Consider the following 21,305-nt stretch of genomic DNA (forward strand, 5'->3'; position numbering starts at 1 on the left):
AGCGGCAACTGATAACCTAGAGACGTTCATTAGATTTTAAGCGCACGTATTTAAAAGGGGATCAGAGGGCCTACCATGAAATATTTTACGAAATTTTGGGGACGAACGAAACAGAAATTTGATGTAAAATTTACATAATACATGCCGTTTAAAATTATTAAAAATGTTAAAATATCGTTTCTCTGGACTATTAGGATAGGATTTATGGTGAAGGAAATGTTAAGTTCGATTTCGGTACGAACATAAACACGAAATTGAGCCCAAAAATTCGGAATCACCTGATCGCAGAAGGCGGCAGTGAGTACCTATTCTGTACTTTAGTACTATTACTCATACTGTGGTTAAGTTACAGCAACGATAAAATTGTTAGAGCATTAATACATTGAGGGATATATATATATATATATATATATATATATATATATATATATATATATATATATATAAGAAAAAAAGAAATTATTAACTTGAGTATTGCCAGAATGAAATATCTTTCATTCTGGCAATCTTTCATTCCTTATCAGGGAAGTGTAAGACTGACACATAATGTCTCGCTGACAGTGAGTCCAATACCTTTTTACTCTGTGCTTTTTACTTAGATAACTTTTAATTACTTACTGAATTATTTCCATTGACGGTCTATTTCATTTATAATAATTTATTATCTGTAGATATATATCTATCTATTGTTATAAGTTCTATACAAATCAATTTTAATATTGCCTATTTAGTAAATAATGAAAATCGTATTCAGATAACAATTGTGAGACTGTTAATTACATTTTCTTTCTGTTCAACTAAAACTTTTAAAAAAGTACATATTTAATATGTCGTCCATTCGCCAAGCCTTATTACTTTCATCCTCAAATTGTCATGGATATTCCATGTTAGAATTCGCTAAACAAGAAATTTCTTCAATTTTAAAAAAGTAAGTACCTATAAATCTACCTGTGTATCTACAGTATTTCTTATATAGAATTCCATTACGGGCTAATTTAGTAAAACCTTTACTTTTATCACGAAACAATTTCATTTGCAATAAATCTGACATCAATCCTCTATTTTTATCAATATTATCGGTCAGTGTATACCACGCAAATTTCCTTGAAATGTATATTTGTTTCAGAAATAATGTAAAACAACTACTCTTTATACCATATGCACAAAATGATTTTGACACTTACACATCAAAAATCAAGGAAGTTATTGATCCATGGGGCTTTGAAGTTAGTGGTATTCATGCTTATCCTGATCCTGCAAATGCTGTTATGTCCACCAGAGCTATATTTGTAGGTGGTGGGAATACATTCCTCCTATTAAAACGACTTTATGAAAATAATTTGGTTGAACTCATTAGAAACAGAGTGGCTGAGGGAAATTTGATATATATAGGAAGTAGTGCTGGTACTAATGTGGCCACAAAAAGTATTCACACAACAAATGATATGCCAATCATATATCCACCTTCATTTGATGCAATAAGAATAGTTCCTTTCAATATAAACCCCCATTACATAGAAAGTGCAGATCCTGAGACACATAAAGGGGAAACTAGAGACCAAAGGATCAATGAATACTTGGAAATGTCCCATGCCTCTCCTGTGCTAGGATTGAAAGAAGGATCTTTGCTACATGTAAATGGAGACTCGTTAGCTTTAAGAGGTGTTGCTGGTGCAGTTTTATTTAGAAAGTAAGTATTTCATTAGCTATATTAAAGACTTATCTTTATTTATTATCAATAATGTTGTTCAAAGTAATATCTTGCTAATATATGCCATTACCATTTGATGTTCCATTGTTTCTGCCTACCCTAATGGGAGACTGGTGTGAATGGTATGTATGTATGTACTATGGTACATATATGTATGACTCATTTCTGTAAAGAATAAGTGTAAGCATTATTTTAAAACATCAATTAATCTTAAAGAAAGTGGTGTAATCTCTTTCAGCCACATGTTCTAATAATTTAATCAGTCCCAGAAGTCCCAACAAAATGAACATAAATTATAAAGCAGTAGTCTAGTCTTATACTATATAAAATAACCTTACATAGTAATATAAATAGTGATTTTGTTTCAGAGGTCATAAGAAAGTTGAATATCCTGTTGGAACAGACATAACTTTTTTATTTCATCAAAATGAGAACTAACTACACATATCATTTTACTTCCAATTTATTTACTCTTCAATATTATTCATGTGTACTTATATGTATATAGGAAATCTAAAATAAAATTGTACAATGTCTTCAAATAATGCATTTAATTAAATTTGTGATAATTACAAAATTATTATTTTTGTAACTTTACCAAATATATAGAAAACAAAAATGACTGAATAACTTACAGATTATGTTATTTAACATCAGATGACAACCACTACATACATAATACCTAGGATTATTTCACACTAGATTGAAGTTCAGTGTTACCAGATTATATAGGTACCAACAAAAGCACAGTAATATTTCACAATTTGAACTAGTCACTGTCACAATTTCAGTTTTGATATTAAATGAATTTATAACTCGTTTTCATTGATCACAATGTTAATAAAAATTGTTCTCAATATATTGCACTTGAACTACTGCAATCTGATCCAGTATTGTTCTGGATTCAATGTCTTCGTCAGCCAGAGACTGGTGCCTGCATTAACAAAGCCCGTGCCGCATGAAATAGGGAAGGCTGAGGCGTCACACGGGATTGGCCTGTACGTTCAGCAGCTGGCAAATTACATAAATATCGGCGCAACGCCAAATCTCCTCTCGCACTAAGCCCTCTTGTAATTTCACACCCAGAACCAAATAACACAGCACGCTGTCTTTTTCTTTTCTCGATAGCAACCTGAAACGTTCTAAAGTTAAATCTGGTGTGTTCGACCACTCACTAAACCTCTGATAAGTGCCACTATCTCAAACTTCAAGTACTATTTTTCTGTGTTTTCTCTCCAACTTCTCCCTTAATTATCTTCTGTTGTATGTATGCTATTATGTGTATATGTTTTATTATATATGTTTATATCTTAGATTATTTAGATAGAGCATCGAACCTCAAAAATGGGTCCACTTTTTGTCAGCTAACTGTGAAATTAGCCGACTCGTTTTTTTCTATATATTTAGGCATAAAATGTATCTTGACATATTATTTAATAAATAAAATGAGTATAACTCGTGCGATTAGAGAAATAATCTGTAAATGGCGGACGGTCTCATGCTATCTCGCTAATATGCTCGCTCTGCATGGTAGTGCGTACAAAAAAAAATATCAGTTTGGATTAGCATTCACACTGTCTCGACGCGCTCCATTTCAATTGTTAATATTCTGTTCTGTTAATTGTGAAGATTATTCTCTTTTCGTGTTAGTGTTCCGTTATTTGTTAAGTTTAGATTTTTTATTGTTGAACATGACTTCTCGTAAACGCGGGAAGATTCTACAGTGACGCTCGACAGATCGTTTACAATGTAATTAAGTATTTTGAAGAAAAAAAGAGACTGAAGCGATATCACCCTTTTCAATTCAATAACGCACGCGCAAGTATGACAACCGGTTTGGATCCCCGCACAATAACGAAGATAAAAAAAAAGAAAGTGAGATTACATACTTTTAAGTACACAATCTACCTAAAGTATAAATAATGAGATTTTTAATTTTTTAGGTTATGAATCATATATCTATATGATGATGATCTATATGATAGCTGCGTTCCAAATCACAGTTACAGCGTTAATAGTAAAGAATTCGCTCACATGCGTTCTGTCTGATTCATAGTTCAGAGATTTATTGGGCTTCGTGATACATCGATGGTGCAGGCTTACTTTTCAAAGCAAAATCAAAAACTATTAAAAGAATATGGACATGAAGTCTTAAGTCTACCTCCATACAACTGTGATCTCAACCCCATTGAGCACATTTGGAATCTCATTAAACAACGCGTAGCAGACAAAAATGTTGAGCAATATGAGAGCAAAATAAAAGGACTAACTATGGCAGTAATAGCCTCAATAACACCCTATGATTGGAAGAAGCAAATTAACCACATTAAAAGATTCGAGCAAAAGTTCTGGTCACGCGAAGTGACTAACGAACATGAATTAAACGACTTCATAATTCAAATAAACCCTGAAAGCGATAACAGTGACGACAGTCAGTCTAGCTGCAGCGAAGGTGAAGAAGATGTCGACATGGGCGTAACACCTTTATCTGATGATGATCCATGCGAAGGGACAAGTAGTTGTGGTTAGTGCCTATCTTTATGTTTAGTTTTTTGATTCTGATTAAATATTTTTAGTTTGTTTTATTAGTCTTATTTTATGAACCCTGTAGGCAAAGTCCCGAGATAAAAATTAAAACAAGACTTTTAAATTAAATTACTATTTTTTTCAAATAGTTTTAACATCGATTAATATTTTTTAAGTTCTTGTGTTAATGTTTAGTATTTAAAAGTCGACCATTATATAGTCGATAAATGAATGAATGGTATATTTTTTTACTGACGCTACTACTACACCACTATAAATACCGGCTGCCATTTTCATATTGTTTCTCTATCCGCACGGCTTATATTTACACATTAAAAAGATGCAGAATTTATAAGACAAAATAAATATAGAAGTTATAAAAGAGCCACTTAACTATTTATCACGCAAAATTGTATAAAAAAGATGACCGGTTTTTCTCCAAGCATTTCTATGGAGACACTATATGTACATTTCCTACTATTACTTTTTACCCAAAGGCTGTCTAAAAATAATTGCTTAGTCATAAGGCTGCCTTTATATAATTTCTCATTGCTAAATATCAATGAGAAATGATAATTTATTGTATTTACTATTTTTGTAACTGATAAATAAAGTGTAAATAATAATAAAATAAATTATTACTGCTTCCATGAGCCAATAAACAACCTGAAAAGGTCTACTCTATAAATATAATTTATGTTGCTACTAATTTACTATGTTTTTAATATGAAAATATATATTAAATTATTAAAAAATTTAGTTACCTGAATAGCAGCAACTGGATGTATGGTGTTGACATCTGATGGTGGTTCCAATTTCTGTTCATCCTCTGTCTCACATTTGCCATTTTGTTCTGCTTGACTTTTTTCTGAAATTTCTGTAGAACTAGAATCTGGTACTTTATTCTTTGATTGAATAGTATCTGCATTTTTGTATAATATATCTTGTACAGTATCTTTGCCAGCCATCTGTAAAGATAACCCAAGCCGCGCAAGAACTCGTTCTGGTCTCCATCGATCCCGGGCGCCGCCTGAAGGCGTTGTCTGTTCGCGACGACGTACATCGGCAACAAGACTTGCCCAATCTACTCCCAAAGCATCCCCTAAACCAGCTAAAACAAACGATATTAATTACGTTAATAAATGCAGAAATCTCTCACAGAGATAAAATCTTTATGGTTAAAATAGAGATAGAATTAATTTTATTGATTGATAGTATTATATTGTAACTGTATCGATACAATCTACATTACAAGTACAATAAGTAGATTCGATTATAATAAACTATAATTAATTATTATATAGTAATATTGAATTAAACTGCATATCACCATATCAATTGAATTCATAATCTATATAAATTGATCGATTTTCAGATTATTATGGGTGATTAGTTGAATATTACCAACTTTCTATTATCCAATTCATTTTATATATATTATTTAGCTGTACAGTAGTCTCAGTGTACTGGTAATTTACAATTCAAAGGTCTATATATTAACAGTTTCTACTTAATTTTTTTGCAAATAAAACATATGCTTGTTACGACACAAATAAATTTAGAAATGTTTTTAAACTAATAGCAATTACCTCGAGTCCTTTCTTCTTCTAATTCTCCATCAGATATTTCTTCAAAGTCCATATTCGTAACATCATCTTCATCTTTAACATCTTGCGACTCTTTTTCTTCTCCGGCCCCACTTGTGTCCTAATTACATATAGAAATAAAATAACTAGTATAACCTACTATTTTTTTTTTGTCAATATAAAATTATTTCTATAGTTTATTATAAACGGAATTCAAATCTGTAGTTACCTGCGTAGATTCTTTCTCCGAGGTGTCAAGTTTGGACGTGGCTTCATCGGGTGGCACTGCGGTTTGACTATCATCGTCGATGTTTTGATCGACCATCTGCAATATAATTTATAAATTTTAAGACTCTTCAAGAAGGAAGTTTTGGTAATTTTTTTTATGTATGTTACGAAATTTTAATTCATAAATAATTGTGATAATGGATGACTGAAATCAGTAATTTAATCACATATTAATACTTGCTGGTAACAAATCTTTACAACAATTAATTAAACCAATGAAAAATTAAACTAACATCCTCTCTTTCCAGTATATCATCTGGATCGTCGCTAATTTCACTGAGATCATCAGGTATAGGTTTATCATCATTTTCAGTATCCTGTCGCGCTGGTGCGACTACAACAGGCTGGGGAGCAGGCGATGCAGTTTCTTTTGCTGGTGTGTCTGATTCAACTCTAGCCACTCTTCTTTTGTTACCATCTCCTCTATTAAGATCCATCCGCATTCGACCACCATATTCATCTATAAGATGCAAAAAAATACGTAACTACAATAAATCTGACATTATTAGACATGAAATCAAACTACTGCTCATGTGAACATATAATAATAAAATATAATGAAATATTTAGACAATGATAAAATATGACATAAATCTAGTAATTTTTTATCACAAGGAAATAGTAATCTAATACTAGAAATTGCTAACCATGTATTCTTCCACGATGGGGTCCAGGTGGATGACCTCTGTGATGCCAGCCTTCCATCTCTGGATCTTTATCACCCCACTCGTTCATCTTAGAATAACACAAAATTCTCATATGAAAACCTTACAGAACATACATATTAATTACAAAAATAATCTTATAAATATACAAATTATTATACCACTTTCTAAAAAACTAATATTTCTATAATGTTCGATTTAGTTATCTATAGTCTTACACAAAGTAGAAGTAGTAATAAAGTGAATGCTCTATATAAGCAACTAATTTGTACCAATTTCATTAAAAAAGTTTCTTATTGCGAAAACTTGCTTATAGGGAAAAAAGGAGTATAAAAATACCATCTGGAAAATATTTTTACTTATTTCTTTTACTAACTATGTTTTTGTATTTTATGCACGAAAATTATTAATTCACTCTTGCGCCACCTGCCCTTTTCTATCTGTTCTCCCTTAACTAAAGGTTGTCTGTAAGAGATTGCCCTAGCAATAAGACCGCCTTTGTACCTTTATGTGTATATTTCAATCTGTATTTATGTTACTGTATTTCATTTGAATTATTCACTTGTCATTGTATATGTTTATTTATGGTGCAATAAAGAGTTAAATAAATAAATAACTATGCTGTATAGATTAAAATAAATTCAGTTTTACTTTGCAAAGGAAAATATTTTATTATTAAATAAAAAAAAATTAAAAAATAAAATTTTAATAAATCTTTGGTTTAGTGCAGTTTAGTACATATATTTGTTCATGATAGCTCTTTCTCTTATTCTTTATAACAAAAGTACCTCATTGCAGGGTAAGTCATTTTCTTTTGGCCATTCTAACGCCAAATGATCCATTCTTACCATTTTTAATATCCTTTAAAATGGATAGTTTATCTCCTAACGAAATTGAAATTCTTTTTTTTCTGATTCATATTTTATGGTTGAAACATACACAAACATATTCCAATGACAGATTTTTTTACTATTTGTGGTTTCTTGTTATGAATAGCTAATTTTACTTCTGAATTGAGCTAAACAACTCAAATATTTAGCTTTAAAAAAATAAGTTGCTTATATAGAACAGTTAAACTAAAAAAAGTTGCTTGTATAGAGGTTGCTTATAAAGAATGTTACTTATATAGTGTTAACTGTATATACAATAAGAAAAATTAACATGACATATTTCCAAAAAGTAGTCACATGATAAATATGTATTAAAAGCACACATACCAAAATGAGGATAAGGACAGCCAAGGAAAATGTGGGATAGAATGAAACAGGACATTTTATCATTTCTTTTACGATAATCAATTGGTTCATTCCAGTACAAAGCTTGATAGTATAAACTCGCCTAAAGTAGAACATTAGATCAAAGTAAATAAATGAAAACTGAATGTCACTAAAAATAATAAAAAAATAAAAATTACAAAAATTATATATACCTGCTCATGCATAGACCAATGTCGTTCTCTCCCCCATTCTCCAGAAGGGCGATAATCCTCATTGTCCCACTCTTTATGGGAATGCATATACCTTTCACGATCTAGTGACGTTGATCGACCCTCCCATGAGTGATCACGATGTGGACGACGATCATCATAACCTTGACCACATAAAAAAGTTAATATTTATAAAAAAAATGTAAGAAGAAGAAATATTCCTGTTATCAAAACTTCACTTACCCATTTCAACACCTCTATGATCACCCATATGATCACCATATATTCGGTCGTCATCATCAGGATAACCTCTAGGAGGACCAGACATATCATAGCCAGAGTCATAGTGCCTATCCCTGTTTTGTATACTATATCCTGGTGATCGTTCATCTTCTCTCGGACCATCATACCTTTCATCTACTCTATCATATTGTTCAATGCTATGTTCATTATCATATTGACGATCCATACCAAGTTCATAATCACCTTGTTCCCTGTCCATACTATCCAATCTATCTCTTTTAGTAGAACGGTCTCTTTCAAGTCTGTCCAGTTTACGTCCACCTCTATCGGAATGTGTGTCTTGTCTATCTTTTGAATTGGTGGAATTCTTATCTGTTTCAAGATTTCTGTTGGAAATAGCAGCAAGGGCAGCTAAACGTTCCTCCGGTCTAGGCAGTAGACGCTCCATGGGCTTATTAGGTTTTTCTAAACCCTTATCAGACCCTCCTCTACTACCTAATCCTCGATCACGACCCCTTCGCTTACTATCATCTCTTTTATTATCTTTGTTTCTCTCACGACCTCTTTCCTTTCTATCATGTCTATCTTTTTCATCATGTTTATCTTTCCTCCTCTCTAAAGACCTATCTTTATGATCGCGTCCTCTATCTCGATCTCTACTTGCTGATCTCTTTCGATGCCTCTCTGAACTACCATCTCTCCTAACTTGTTTTTTAGGAGAAACTGGTCTACTTCTATCAGAACTTTCTTTTTTTCTAGGATCCTTAAGTCTTGGAGACCTAGATCTTCCTTTCCTAGGAGATCTACTGCGACCTTTAGCACGTTCTCTATCCTTATCACGATCTTTATCTCTATCCTTTTCCCTGTCTTTTTCTTTAACACGATCACGATCTTTATCCCTATCCCTTACAGAATGAGGAGAGGCACTCCTATTTCTTTCTCTTCTTGGTGGAGATTTTCCATGTTTAGTTGAGAGTTTAGTTACACTTTTAGAACTAATTGGGGGAGTCCCACCAGATTTTTTACCTGGTGACAGGGACTTTTTACTAATAGCTGGCTTAGTGACAGGCTTTTTTTTATTTACATCATTTTTTTTTAATAATCTGTCATCTTTTTTTACATTACTTTTTTTTGTATTGCTTTTATCTCGTTTTAGTGAATCACCTTTAACAAATTTCTTTTTAGTAGGAATATCACCATCTGAGGATGAACTAGAATTCCTTTTTAATTTTCCTTTTTTAACCTTCCTTCTTGTGTCTCTATAAAAGAATTCAACATATATATATATATACAATAAAACAATCAGAGATTTATATTTATATATAGTTCAAAATAATTAGCTAAAAATTAGCTTACTAAGGATAGTGCACTACCAGTGAAAGTAGGGATCTTTCTAAAGAAAAAGTATTAATAAATAACAAATAAAATTTTAACCTTCTATATTAAAATGTAACATGATGCATGCAGTTGAATAATTATAATTAAAAAATAAATATTTAATTTCACCTGTATAATATTTATAATAATGATGACTATAAAGATATATTTCGACTCCAGGAATGGTCTAGTAAAGCATGCAAAATTAACTAAGTAATTAAATTTTCAATATTACAAGTAATTTGATTCAAAATTTTCTAGTTTGGGATTTGTTTCAACATGAATTGATAATGACTTTTTCTCGATGTACCTATTCTTACATAATTTATTATAAATTTAAAACAATATGTGTATTACCAAAAATATGGACCAATTACAATAAATTAATATAAAAGCAATAAGTAAATACAGGCATGTTGTTTAATCTTACACTTATTATGTATTATAATATTGTCTACCCTTCTTTCAAACGAAAATGTGAGAACACTGAACATACTTCGATTTTTCAATTTAATCTTACACATTTCTTGAACCTACTAAACCATAAATATCTAATTTAATCCAATATCTTTATTCGCTTACACACTAATTATAATTAATTATAGATACAATTTATTATGAAAAAAATACATATAAGATACAATTTCACTCAAAAGAATAAATAGTTGGCTATTTGATAAAATATTTATAGTGAAACTATTTTTGTTTTGTGCAATTTAGAACCTAACTATATAATTTTTCTGTACTCAGCATAAAAAGTAAACAATGTTTAATTTGTATTGTTATTGAATTTATCAATATAAGGTAAATGACTAATTTAATGCACTATTCAAATAATAGCAGTGCAAATAGATATAATTGCTATCATACCTTCCAGAGGAAGATGAGGATGTACTACCATCTGAAGATGACGAAGACATACTCGAAGAACTAGAACTTCTCGACGAAGAAGTACTGGAAACAGTTTTTTTCTTAATCTTACGCATGTCTTTTCCAGAGTCCATTTTCAACTGCAACTCTAATTCACGTTGCAATTGTTGCCTTCTTTTCTCAAGAACGTCTGTATCTGCGTATTCTAGGTCATTTTGATCCCAATTGTCAATTTCGCCGTCAGGGCTACGGCCCGATCTCACAACCACAGTAGAATGTAATCTGTTTTTTCCATCATCTTTAATTAAACGTTTTGATTCACTATCTTTATTAGCAGCTCGTTGTTTAGAAGGACTAATTAAAGTATGTGTAGCTGCAAATTTACAACTTTTACCGTAAGCGCAACTGCCGTGCTGTGCCCACTGTCTACAATGTTCAATTGTTTTTTTTGCACTTGAAGTTTTCTTAGTTCCGAGACGCTCAAAAACACTAGGTCTATTGGATAAATCTTTTGATTTCGGTAATTCAACAGTTATTTTTCTTTTTCCTTGCTTTGACATTATAAATGAAATACATTGGTCTTACATACAATTAAAATCGTTTGAAAAAATACATTTTCACCGGTCTAAAAGTCGCCATTGCCTTGTTTATTATCCACAGATTACATTAGATCACATCATCTATCACAGATCATAAAGATGATTTTTGTTAAAATAAATAGGTATCTATTTAATAGACAGTAAACCCGCCTTCGTTATCCTCGCCAGCCGAGAATACACGTTTGCTGTCTTCCTTTTCTTTCTTATTATCTACCTGAAAGCTATTAGCGAGCATATACATAAATACGTTATGCTAATGAGCATACGATAGTGATCTCCGCTGAATGATTTATTTTATATATAAATTAATTGTCTTTTGTCACTAGATTGCAATTGCAGTCTCGTATATACAAAATACTCGCTATAATACAAAAAAAAAAGGATAAAAAATATTAGAAATTTAATGAGTAGTGCATTATAAAAATTTTGCTGACTGCCTTGAATTACAAGAATAAATCTATCTTAATCAAATTATTTGAAAATCTATTGGATAATCCGAAAGAATTGTCCAATCGAATAATTTATAGTCGGATTAGTAGTCACACCTCGTTATTTTGTAGACATAGGTTCTCTAATCTGTGCTGCTCTAATCTATGCTCTTTAGACATAGTCGCTCTAATCTGTACCATTCTTTTGTAGTGATTGTCATTCCAAATGGTTATCTTGAATTGAATTATTTAAATCAATTTTTATAGTTTATATTCCATGAAGAGTTTTTTTCATTCATTTTATCGTATTACCAACTCCATATTCCATTATTATTGTAATTTTTGATTGAATATAAAAAAAATAAATTTGTATGCCTACCTAGTGTAAATAAACAGAAAAAAATACAAAGATGCCTTTATTAGACGGGAAAAACATAGATATATTTTTCGTAAGTAAAATTTATATATTATTTATTTTTTATATGGTAATTTAAAATATCTCCTATATATTATAGAAAACTACTTCTATAATAACCTATTTAGCAACCTTTCCCGGCTTTACACTCGTGGGTATTCTTTAGATTGATATAACTTTTTTATTTATGAACCGGCCGCGTGCTGCTAGAACTACATTCGCAGTTAATGCTGTTAAGCCAGAATTCATCAAACCCCATAATGAAGCAAAAATCTTATCATGAGAAATAAAGATTCCCTCTAGGACTCTGTCGCATATTATAAAACAAGATCTGAAGCTCGGTGCTTATCGTCGATATACAAGACATGCCCTAAATCAATTTTTATGATTAAAGACAGTGGATCGATCAAAATGCTTTCAGTCACTATATGCAGGTGAAAGGCACAGAAATATCCTCTTTATGGATGACAAAACTTTCACGATTTAAGAACACAACAATAAGCAAAATGATAAAGTGTATACACAGTACAGTTCTTAAGAAGCTACTCAAGTGGTCAGAAAGGTACAATGTGGTCATCATCCTGCATCAGTGAGGGTTTGGTGGGGTGTGTCTTATCAAGGAGTCACAAAACTACATTTTTGGGAAAAAGAAGTGAAAATAAAGTTTTCACTCCTTTTTCAAAAGTATATCAAGCCAAAAGCCAAAGTATATCAATATCTTGATATTGTTGTGAAACTTCTCAACAATACACTTATTAAAAATATACTGTGGATTTTCCAGCAGGACTCTGCACCTGGTCACAAGGCATAAACTGCCCATGTTTGGCTTAAAACCAATGTTTCGGACTTTATAAAAACTGAAGACTGGCCCTCATCATTATGGTCAGTTTTAGAGGACATGGCCTGCTCTAAACGACATGGTGACATTGAGTCTCTTAAAAAATCTTTGGAGGAAGCAATAGCGAAATTAAAGGCCAAAAAGCCAAAAGTGGCCATTTCAAATAGATTTTTTTTTGCTGAGACTAATATATATGTAGATATAAATTTTAGTAATATTACATTACTTCATAAAAAAATTATTTTCATTTCTAACAGAACTTATGGCTGGACTAGGTATTAATAAACTCTTTAGGGAAATTTGACAATAGAAAAAGAAAAATATGATTGCCTAGTAAACTTAATATTTGTTATGTTCTATGAATTGACTTTTGTCTAAAAAACTACAATATTTTAATATAATAGTGTGATATAGTGTTTCATATATTTAGTGTGTGTTATGTTTATTACACATTATCACATTAATAAATGATAAATTTGTTGTTGCTGATATGGAAGATCATTTTTATGTTGAAAAACCTGAAGAGTTTTTAGATGCTTAAGATACTGGGATATCAAGACATAATTTTAAAGACAGGAACACTATAAACGTCCATAAAAGTTGAAGACTTTGTCTACTAAATGTCACAGGCAATCCAAAAACTTATAAATAAGTTTTAAATAGGAAAGATCTCTGGAGTTTATGTAATCTACCACCCAATCAGACGGCGCTACCATGCAAGTGGGTATTTAGCATAAAAAGAAACTCGCAGATACCAAACCAAACCAACACCCAAGCAAAGCCAGGCTAGAGCTGGAACTGCAGCCAATGAGAGTTTAATTATTAAGGGAAAGTGTTAAGGTGCAAACTAGGTATATTAATAAACTCTATTGAAATTTGAAAATAGAAAAAGAAAAATATTATTACCTAGTATAACTGTACTTACAAATTAAATAATATTTTAATATAATAGTGTGAAATAATGTTTCATGTATTTAGTGTGTGTTGTGTTTATTATAAATAAACTGTCGAATTACTTGGACTAAGAACTAAATCTATTGTATTTAATACAAGTACTACTACTAACAAAATATATATGTGTATAGGATAAACTTATGAACCAAACTTATAAATAAACAATGAGCATTAGCAACTTGACCCATAACTTTCTCTAGACTAAGCATGTAACATGAACTATTTTATATGATTGGCACTAGGCCTCCCAATACTGCAGATTTTTGTAAACCTCCTATTGATAAAAAATGTATATAGTGATTTGTATTTTTCAGTCTATGTTTTTGAATATTTTATTCTTTTTTAAATAAAGTTAAAATTGTGATGTGTGTTTGAAATGTGTGATTAATTATGGCAGATTTTATACCAAAAATTGGAAAAATATCATATCTCTATGTTTAATGTGGAATATTATTTTATTATTACACCTTAAACATAATGTCTGTATAAAATTATAGCATATTTTATTATAATTCCAAAAACATATGATAAGTGCATAACTTTCATAAAAAAAAATAATAATTTTAGTTTTTCTGAAAAGCATATTTTAGTAGGAACTCCCTCCCTCGTCGAACCTCTGTCAGATGTGCCAAAATGTGCAGAATGGATGCTGCTAGTAGCAATTTTTTAACTGTTTGCCACAGGATTGAGATTAACTTATAAATTCTTCCTAGGTATAGTTATAATTTATCTGAAATTAAAATTTTAATTGTTTATACAATGTGTATTTTCAGAGTGAACAAGATTTACCCTATGAAGAAGAAATATTGAGAAACCCGTTTTCTGTAAAACATTGGCTTCGTTATATTGAACATAAAAAAGGAGCACCCAAAAATGAAATTAATATGATATATGAAAGAGCTTTAAAAGAGTTACCTGGCTCCTTTAAACTATGGTATAATTATTTAAAACTAAGGCGAAATCAAGTTAGGGGTCGCTGCATCATTGATCCTTGTTATGAAGATGTCAACAACTGTTTTGAAAGGTCTTTAGTGTTCATGCACAAGATGCCTAGAATATGGATGGATTACTGCACATTTTTGACAGATCAGTGTAAAATCACAGGCACAAGAAAAGCCTTTGATAGTGCATTAAGAGCTTTGCCTATTACACAACACCATAGAATATGGCCGCTTTATCTTAACTTTCTAAGAAAACATGACATCCCTGAAACTGCTGTCAGAGTATTTAGAAGATATTTGAAATTGTGTCCGGAAGACACCGAAGAATATATAGATTATTTAATTTCCATAAATAAACTAGATGAGGCTGCTTTGAAGTTGGCTCAAATAGTAAACAATGAAAACTTTCAATCAAAGCATGGTAAATCTAACCATCAGCTCTGGAATGAATTATGTGAATTGATATCTAAAAATCCAGATAAAATTCATTCCCTCAATGTGGATGCTATTATTAGAGGAGGACTTAGACGTTATACTGATCAGTTAGGACATTTGTGGAACTCTCTCTCAGATTACTATGTACGAAGTGGCCTTTTTGAAAGAGCTAGAGATATTTATGAGGAAGCAATTCAAACTGTAGCAACAGTAAGAGATTTTACTCAAGTGTTTGATGCATATGCACAATTTGAAGAACTTAGTTTAAATAAAAAAATGGAAGAAGTTGCAAGAAAAACAAATCCAACTGAAGATGATGATATTGATTTGGAACTTAGGCTTGCAAGATTTGAATACTTAATGGAGAGAAGGTTATTGCTCCTTAATTCAGTACTTCTTAGACAAAATCCACATAATGTTACTGAATGGCATAAAAGAGTTAAACTATATGAAGGGAAACCCCATGAAATTATTGATACTTATACAGAAGCTGTACAAACAGTAGATCCCAAATTGGCTGTAGGTAAACTATACACATTATGGGTTGGATTTGCAAAATTTTATGAAAAAAATGAGCAAATAGAAGATGCTAGATTGATATTTGAAAAAGCAACACAAGTCCTTTATGCAAAAGTTGATGATTTAGCTTCAGTATGGTGTGAATGGGCAGAAATGGAAATTAGACATGAAAACTATGAAGAAGCTCTTAAGTTAATGCAAAAAGCCACTGTTTTACCTAGTAGAAAAGTTGCTTACCATGATGACACTGAAACAGTACAAATGCGTTTATATAAGTCACTCAAAGTTTGGTCAATGTATGCAGATTTAGAAGAAAGTTTTGGTACATACAAATCTTGTAAAGCTGTCTATGATCATATTATTGATTTAAAAATAGCCACACCACAAATAATTATAAATTATGGACTTTTCTTAGAGGAACATAACTATTTTGAAGAAGCTTTTAGAGCCTATGAAAAAGGTATAGCTCTATTCAAGTGGCCTAATGTTTATGACATCTGGAATACATATTTAACTAAATTCCTGAAAAGATATGGTGGAACAAAACTAGAAAGAGCAAGAGACTTATTTGAACAATGCCTTGAACATTGTCCTGCAGAGTTTGCAAAATCAATATTCCTTCTTTATGCAAAACTGGAAGAAGAACATGGTCTGGCAAGACATGCGATGTCTGTCTATGAAAGAGCTACCACATCAGTACTTCCTGATCAGATGTTTGAAATGTTTAATATTTACATTAAAAAAGCTGCAGAGATTTATGGTGTACCAAAGACGCGACAAATCTATGAGAAAGCAATTGAAACTTTACCTGAGGATAAAGCTAGAGAAATGTGCGTTAGATTTGCTGAAATGGAAACACGATTGGGTGAAATTGATCGAGCTCGAGCTATATATGCTCATTGTAGCCAACTATGTGATCCTAGAATCACAGCAGAGTTTTGGAATACTTGGAAAGAATTTGAAGTTCGACATGGTAATGAAGATACAATGCGTGAAATGTTAAGGATAAAGAGAAGTGTACAAGCAACTTACAACACACAAGTAAATATGATGTCTGCCCAAATGTTAAGTTCAGCAGCACAAGCGGCTGGTACTATTTCTGATCTTGCACCAGGTATGAAGGATGGTATGAGAATGCTAGAGGCTAAAGCAGCAGAGATGGCAGTACAAAACAAAGGTAATATTATGTTTGTACGTGGTGAAACACAAGGCCTTAAAGAAAGTTCAGAGAAAGTAGTAAATCCTGATGAAATAGACATTAATGAAGATTCAGAAAATAGTGATGATGATGATGATGGAGAAGTATCACCAGTTCAAAAGAAAGAGATCCCGGCTGCTGTGTTTGGAGGTCTCGTTCGAGAAAATAATGTATAAGTTTAATTAAATATCCATTAATAAATCAACTTTTTATTTATAAACATATTCAGTTACACTTTAATATTTATATTGAATTACTCTTTCCTATACACAAACCATTATTATTTACAACTGAAATCACAGAACATTGTATTTTATATAATGAAATTCATTAGTGAAAAGTAATAAGTTTAAGCAAATATAAGGTATTATTATTCAATTGCAAAATAAAAAATTGAAACTACTACAAATATAAAATTTTAAAAGTTGCACATAAAAAAATTATGATAATTTCTTCCTAATTTGTAATTAAGCATAATATATTTACATACATAATTTGATACTGCACAGTTTATTGGCATTTCAAGTGCTTTCTTAAAGTGACATTATCACACAGATTTTTTTTATATTCAATAATCATATTACATCTCTTGGAGGTGTAATGAAATGGAGTGAATTAGAATACATACTTTGGTGTTCATTATAATTTAAAACACTAATATCATTGTGAACACCTCCAAACATAATCAATTCGCCATTTCCTTTTACTAAAGAATACATGACTAATTCTTCTGGAGCTCCATTCATCTCTCCCAAGCGAGGACATAACCAAGACACATAATTAAGAGAGTTTCCATCTATGATACTTGAAATATCCAACACATGCATAGTTAATGTATTTCTTTTTATTTTCTTGACAGCTGGTTGCCTTTGTTGTGGATTTGGTGGGGGAGGAAGTGGTTCTCTTCTATTTTCTAAATTAGCAATTTGTCTTTGATTTATGAGATCATTTTCAGGTGATGTATTATTTAAAGATGAATCACAAGCAAATGCTGCCATCCGGTATTTGTTAGCTTCTTGTAATTGTCGTACAATCTTCATACCTTTATTCTGAAAATAAAACATTATAAATTCACATAGTGGTAAAAAAAAATCATTAATTATAAATTATTGCACCTTACCTTATTTTTGTTTCTTCTAAAAGATGAATCTTTTCTTATCAAATCAGCACTATTACTTGCTTGTTTCATTTCAGAGCTAGGTCCTGGAATATTATTGGCTTCACAGCTGGCATTTTCATCAGATACCACTAGATTTTGATTTCTAATTTGCTCATTACTGGGACCAGCTATTGGTTCATTTGGATTATTTTCCTGTACTTGCCTTGCCAAGGCTTGTCTAGGTAAAACACCTCTTCTTCCATTTATATTTTGATCTCTATCTAATGGTCTTTGTAAGCTTTGTTCCACTCTAACTGATACAGGTGCTCCTTCTGGTCTACTTAAAGCTGATAAACGAACAGCTGATGTGACTAATGGTTTGGCACAATTCCATCCATTTCTACTTCTACTCAAACTAACAACTTTATCTCCAACCCTACATGCAGGATTACACCATATATTAGCAGCTGCCCATTCTTTATTTTTCACGGCCAGTTCTTTCCAGGTCCAAGTAGGTCCTTTCATTGTTAAAATCCAACAATCATTATAAATAAACCGGTTATGCAAAGTCTGGACGCCTCCCAATAACATCAACCTTTCAGAGTCTAATCGAATTAATGATTGTGCATATCTTGGTGATGGTCTAGGTTTGGTAGTAGGCTGTTTTCTCCAGGTTAGAGTGGGTAAATCAAGTACCCAAACATCATTAGAACATTGTATTTGAAGGTTTTGTGTTGCTGACATTACCATCCCACCAAATACTACCATTTCATCTCCTTTCATGCAAGCAGAATGCCCTGCCATTGGAGGTGGGCTATTGATGGAATTAATCAATATCCACCTATTAGTGTTAACACAATAAAAATGTATCTCATTAAACATAGTTGTATTCTGATAATATTGTGATAATGAAGGGTAAGCCCATCCCCCAAATACTATCAAACAGTCTTTATAATGTACCATGGAAGTATATGCTTTTGGTACTGGATATGTTCCTGTGGCCAATGGCCTTATCCATTGGCGAATAGACAGATCAAAACGCCACAGGTCATTAAATGATGTAGCATTAGTAGTACAACCTCCAAATATGTACATATTGTTTTCAAGTACACACGCTGCATGTGAAAATCTTTTTGTTATTGTAGGTCCCATGTCAACTGGGGCAATATTTTTCCATAATATATTGAATTCTCCTACTGCTTTAATGAGTTTTAAAGATGTTTTACGTAAGACATCTGAAATATAAGTTAAGAACACTTAGATACTCAAAAAATTATTGAAAAATAGTTTATATAAGACTACTAAAATTTACTCTCTGAAATTTGACTCTAAAATTTGTATATGCTAGTCCAATGTAATTAATTTCATTAAAATTTGTTAAGTGATTTTAGTCATAAATACAAACAAACATCATAACATGTGAAAAAAGTACAATTCTATTATTGCTCCAATTTCACAAAATTTAAAGTTTTAAATTGGTTTAGATCTTCACCTCGTCCTATTTATAAAAATAACCACACAACTTAGAACCAGACAAAAGATGTAATTTAATATATAAATTATAGCATCACAAATTCAACTTTATATACAAATGGCTAGTGGGTATAATTAGAGTAAAATATGTAAAAATAAAGTTACTTAAATAAAAATTACACTAAGTAAATGGTTACGAGTTTTCAAAAAGTAACAAAGAATATAGATGTAGACAAGACTCACTTTGAGCACAGTTATACCATCGTTTACAAACAGTCATACAATTTTGTAAGTCTTTGTAAGGAGGCAAAAAACTCAATATAAATTCCAATACTTCATCTGGAAGATCCTCAATAGTACTACGCAGAGTTTGTTGTCGTAGGGATCTGTGTATAACTTCCATGTTTATTATATTTAATTTTATAATATTTGAATGGCGTCGATTTATATTTCAAAAGACAACATTTTCATAGCGATCATGAGAAAATAGATGTACAAAACAGACAAAAATCTTGAAAATGTACAAGAGCAAATAACATTGAGACTGACAATTTGATCAGTGTTGCCAAATATATATTAAGTTTCTTGGCTAAATATAATTTAAAATGAGTGGATTGCAACGTCCCTTTTAAAACATGACTAAAAGCTTTACTGCAACCCACCTACCGAATGTAAAAACTACTGCCAAAACCCCTCCAATAGAGGTAGGCCTATGTTCAGAAAGTGGACAGATAATAGCAAATATGATGATAATAATTTAAAAAGAGCTAAATTGAATCAAAACATAATCAGTAACTTATTTGTATTTTTTATTTTTTATACGACTTAGAATGGCAAACAAGCTGACGACCCACCTGATGGAAAGTGATAACCGTCGGCTATAGACATGAGCAGTACCATGGAAATATTATACTGTTTCGCCCATAATACTTCCTATACATTGTCATTACTGAGGACTCAGATACTTTGTACCTTGTAAATTCACTGCCATATCCTACCCTTCAAATTATGGGGAAAGTGATTATTAGTAATGAGGAGGTTAGTCCCCATTGCTATTATTAGTCCATACAATGGAATTATGGAGAAATTTTCCCATTGCTATCAATGATAGGTCGACCTCCACGTGGTTCCTGCTGGAAACCATCATAGCTAATACTTGTTGAATTTGTCACAATGGGCTAACTGATCTACTTCATCATCACCTATCATCACTCACTGATGCCCCGCCAATGTATACCGATAGCGCAGACGGAGGTATCATTCCATTACCACCTATTAAAAAAACCTTCAAACTGAAAAACAGCTATGCAAATACAACTGCTTCACGGTAGAAACATGAATGGACAAACAATTTTTGTACAAAATCTCCCTCTGCTGAATACCTTTATAGTAGGGTTACATGGCCGTATAACCCTACCAAATTCAGATACGTCCTGCCTGCATACCTTCTACATAAATCGTGTCGAATATATAATCTAGTAATGTAAAATTTGTCATTAACAAGTAATTGACATTACAGATGGGCAAAGCACCGGGTTTAAACCCGGTGCTTTGGTAAAAACCCAATAAACACCCATAAACACCCAAAAAAATAGGTTTTTACGTATTTTTTTGAAAATATGTAAGTAATACCAATAAATTATTTTTATAAATTGTATTGATCAATTCTACAATATTAAATAAAACGTTAACTAATAATATTTCAGGAAATTTT

General features: G+C 31.5%; 5 protein-coding genes across 6 annotated transcripts; 3 read left to right on the top strand and 2 right to left on the bottom strand.

Annotated features, from left to right (window-relative positions):
* The first annotated feature begins 545 nt into the window (after nt 1–545).
* LOC113517114 (probable alpha-aspartyl dipeptidase) lies at nt 546–3,782 on the top strand. Of its 2 annotated transcripts, none has more exons than XM_052902628.1 (3): nt 546–928; nt 1,127–1,690; nt 3,655–3,782. In XM_052902628.1, the coding sequence occupies exons 1-3, from the start codon at nt 828–830 to the stop codon at nt 3,659–3,661; spliced, it is 672 nt and encodes a 223-aa protein (XP_052758588.1). In that variant the 5' UTR covers nt 546–827; the 3' UTR covers nt 3,662–3,782. The 2 variants fall into 2 exon arrangements, with proteins under 2 accessions (XP_052758588.1, XP_026757496.1); XM_026901695.3 differs by lacking the exon at nt 3,655–3,782 and adding an exon at nt 2,080–2,288.
* On the bottom strand, nt 2,246–11,360 carry LOC113517113 (zinc finger CCCH domain-containing protein 13-like). Its single transcript, XM_026901693.3, has 9 exons — nt 10,693–11,360; nt 8,446–9,704; nt 8,206–8,366; nt 6,759–6,846; nt 6,345–6,571; nt 6,053–6,148; nt 5,827–5,944; nt 5,002–5,348; nt 2,246–2,843 (listed from the first exon to the last, which is right to left on the bottom strand). The coding sequence occupies exons 1-9, from the start codon at nt 11,250–11,252 to the stop codon at nt 2,628–2,630; spliced, it is 3,072 nt and encodes a 1,023-aa protein (XP_026757494.1). The 5' UTR covers nt 11,253–11,360; the 3' UTR covers nt 2,246–2,627.
* Nucleotides 3,778–4,291, top strand: LOC128202404 (uncharacterized). Its single transcript, XM_052902629.1, has one exon. It carries the CDS (start codon nt 3,800–3,802, stop codon nt 4,238–4,240), a length of 441 nt encoding a protein of 146 aa, XP_052758589.1. The 5' UTR covers nt 3,778–3,799; the 3' UTR covers nt 4,241–4,291.
* A 545-nt stretch (nt 11,361–11,905) lies between the features above and the next one.
* Nucleotides 11,906–17,220, top strand: LOC113516648 (pre-mRNA-splicing factor syf1 homolog). Its single transcript, XM_026901099.3, has 2 exons — nt 11,906–12,168; nt 14,700–17,220. The coding sequence occupies exons 1-2, from the start codon at nt 12,130–12,132 to the stop codon at nt 17,193–17,195; spliced, it is 2,535 nt and encodes an 844-aa protein (XP_026756900.1). The 5' UTR covers nt 11,906–12,129; the 3' UTR covers nt 17,196–17,220.
* LOC113516649 (F-box only protein 42) lies at nt 17,209–20,157 on the bottom strand. The gene is made up of 3 exons (XM_026901100.3): nt 19,835–20,157; nt 18,140–19,353; nt 17,209–18,068 (listed from the first exon to the last, which is right to left on the bottom strand). The coding sequence occupies exons 1-3, from the start codon at nt 19,992–19,994 to the stop codon at nt 17,595–17,597; spliced, it is 1,848 nt and encodes a 615-aa protein (XP_026756901.1). The 5' UTR covers nt 19,995–20,157; the 3' UTR covers nt 17,209–17,594.
* Nucleotides 20,158–21,305: the final 1,148 nt, after the last annotated feature.

Source organism: Galleria mellonella, unplaced genomic scaffold (assembly GCF_026898425.1).
Source record: "Galleria mellonella isolate WM207_F2 unplaced genomic scaffold, CSIRO_AGI_GalMel_v1 utg93, whole genome shotgun sequence".
NCBI classification, from domain to species: Eukaryota; Metazoa; Arthropoda; class Insecta; order Lepidoptera; family Pyralidae; genus Galleria; species Galleria mellonella.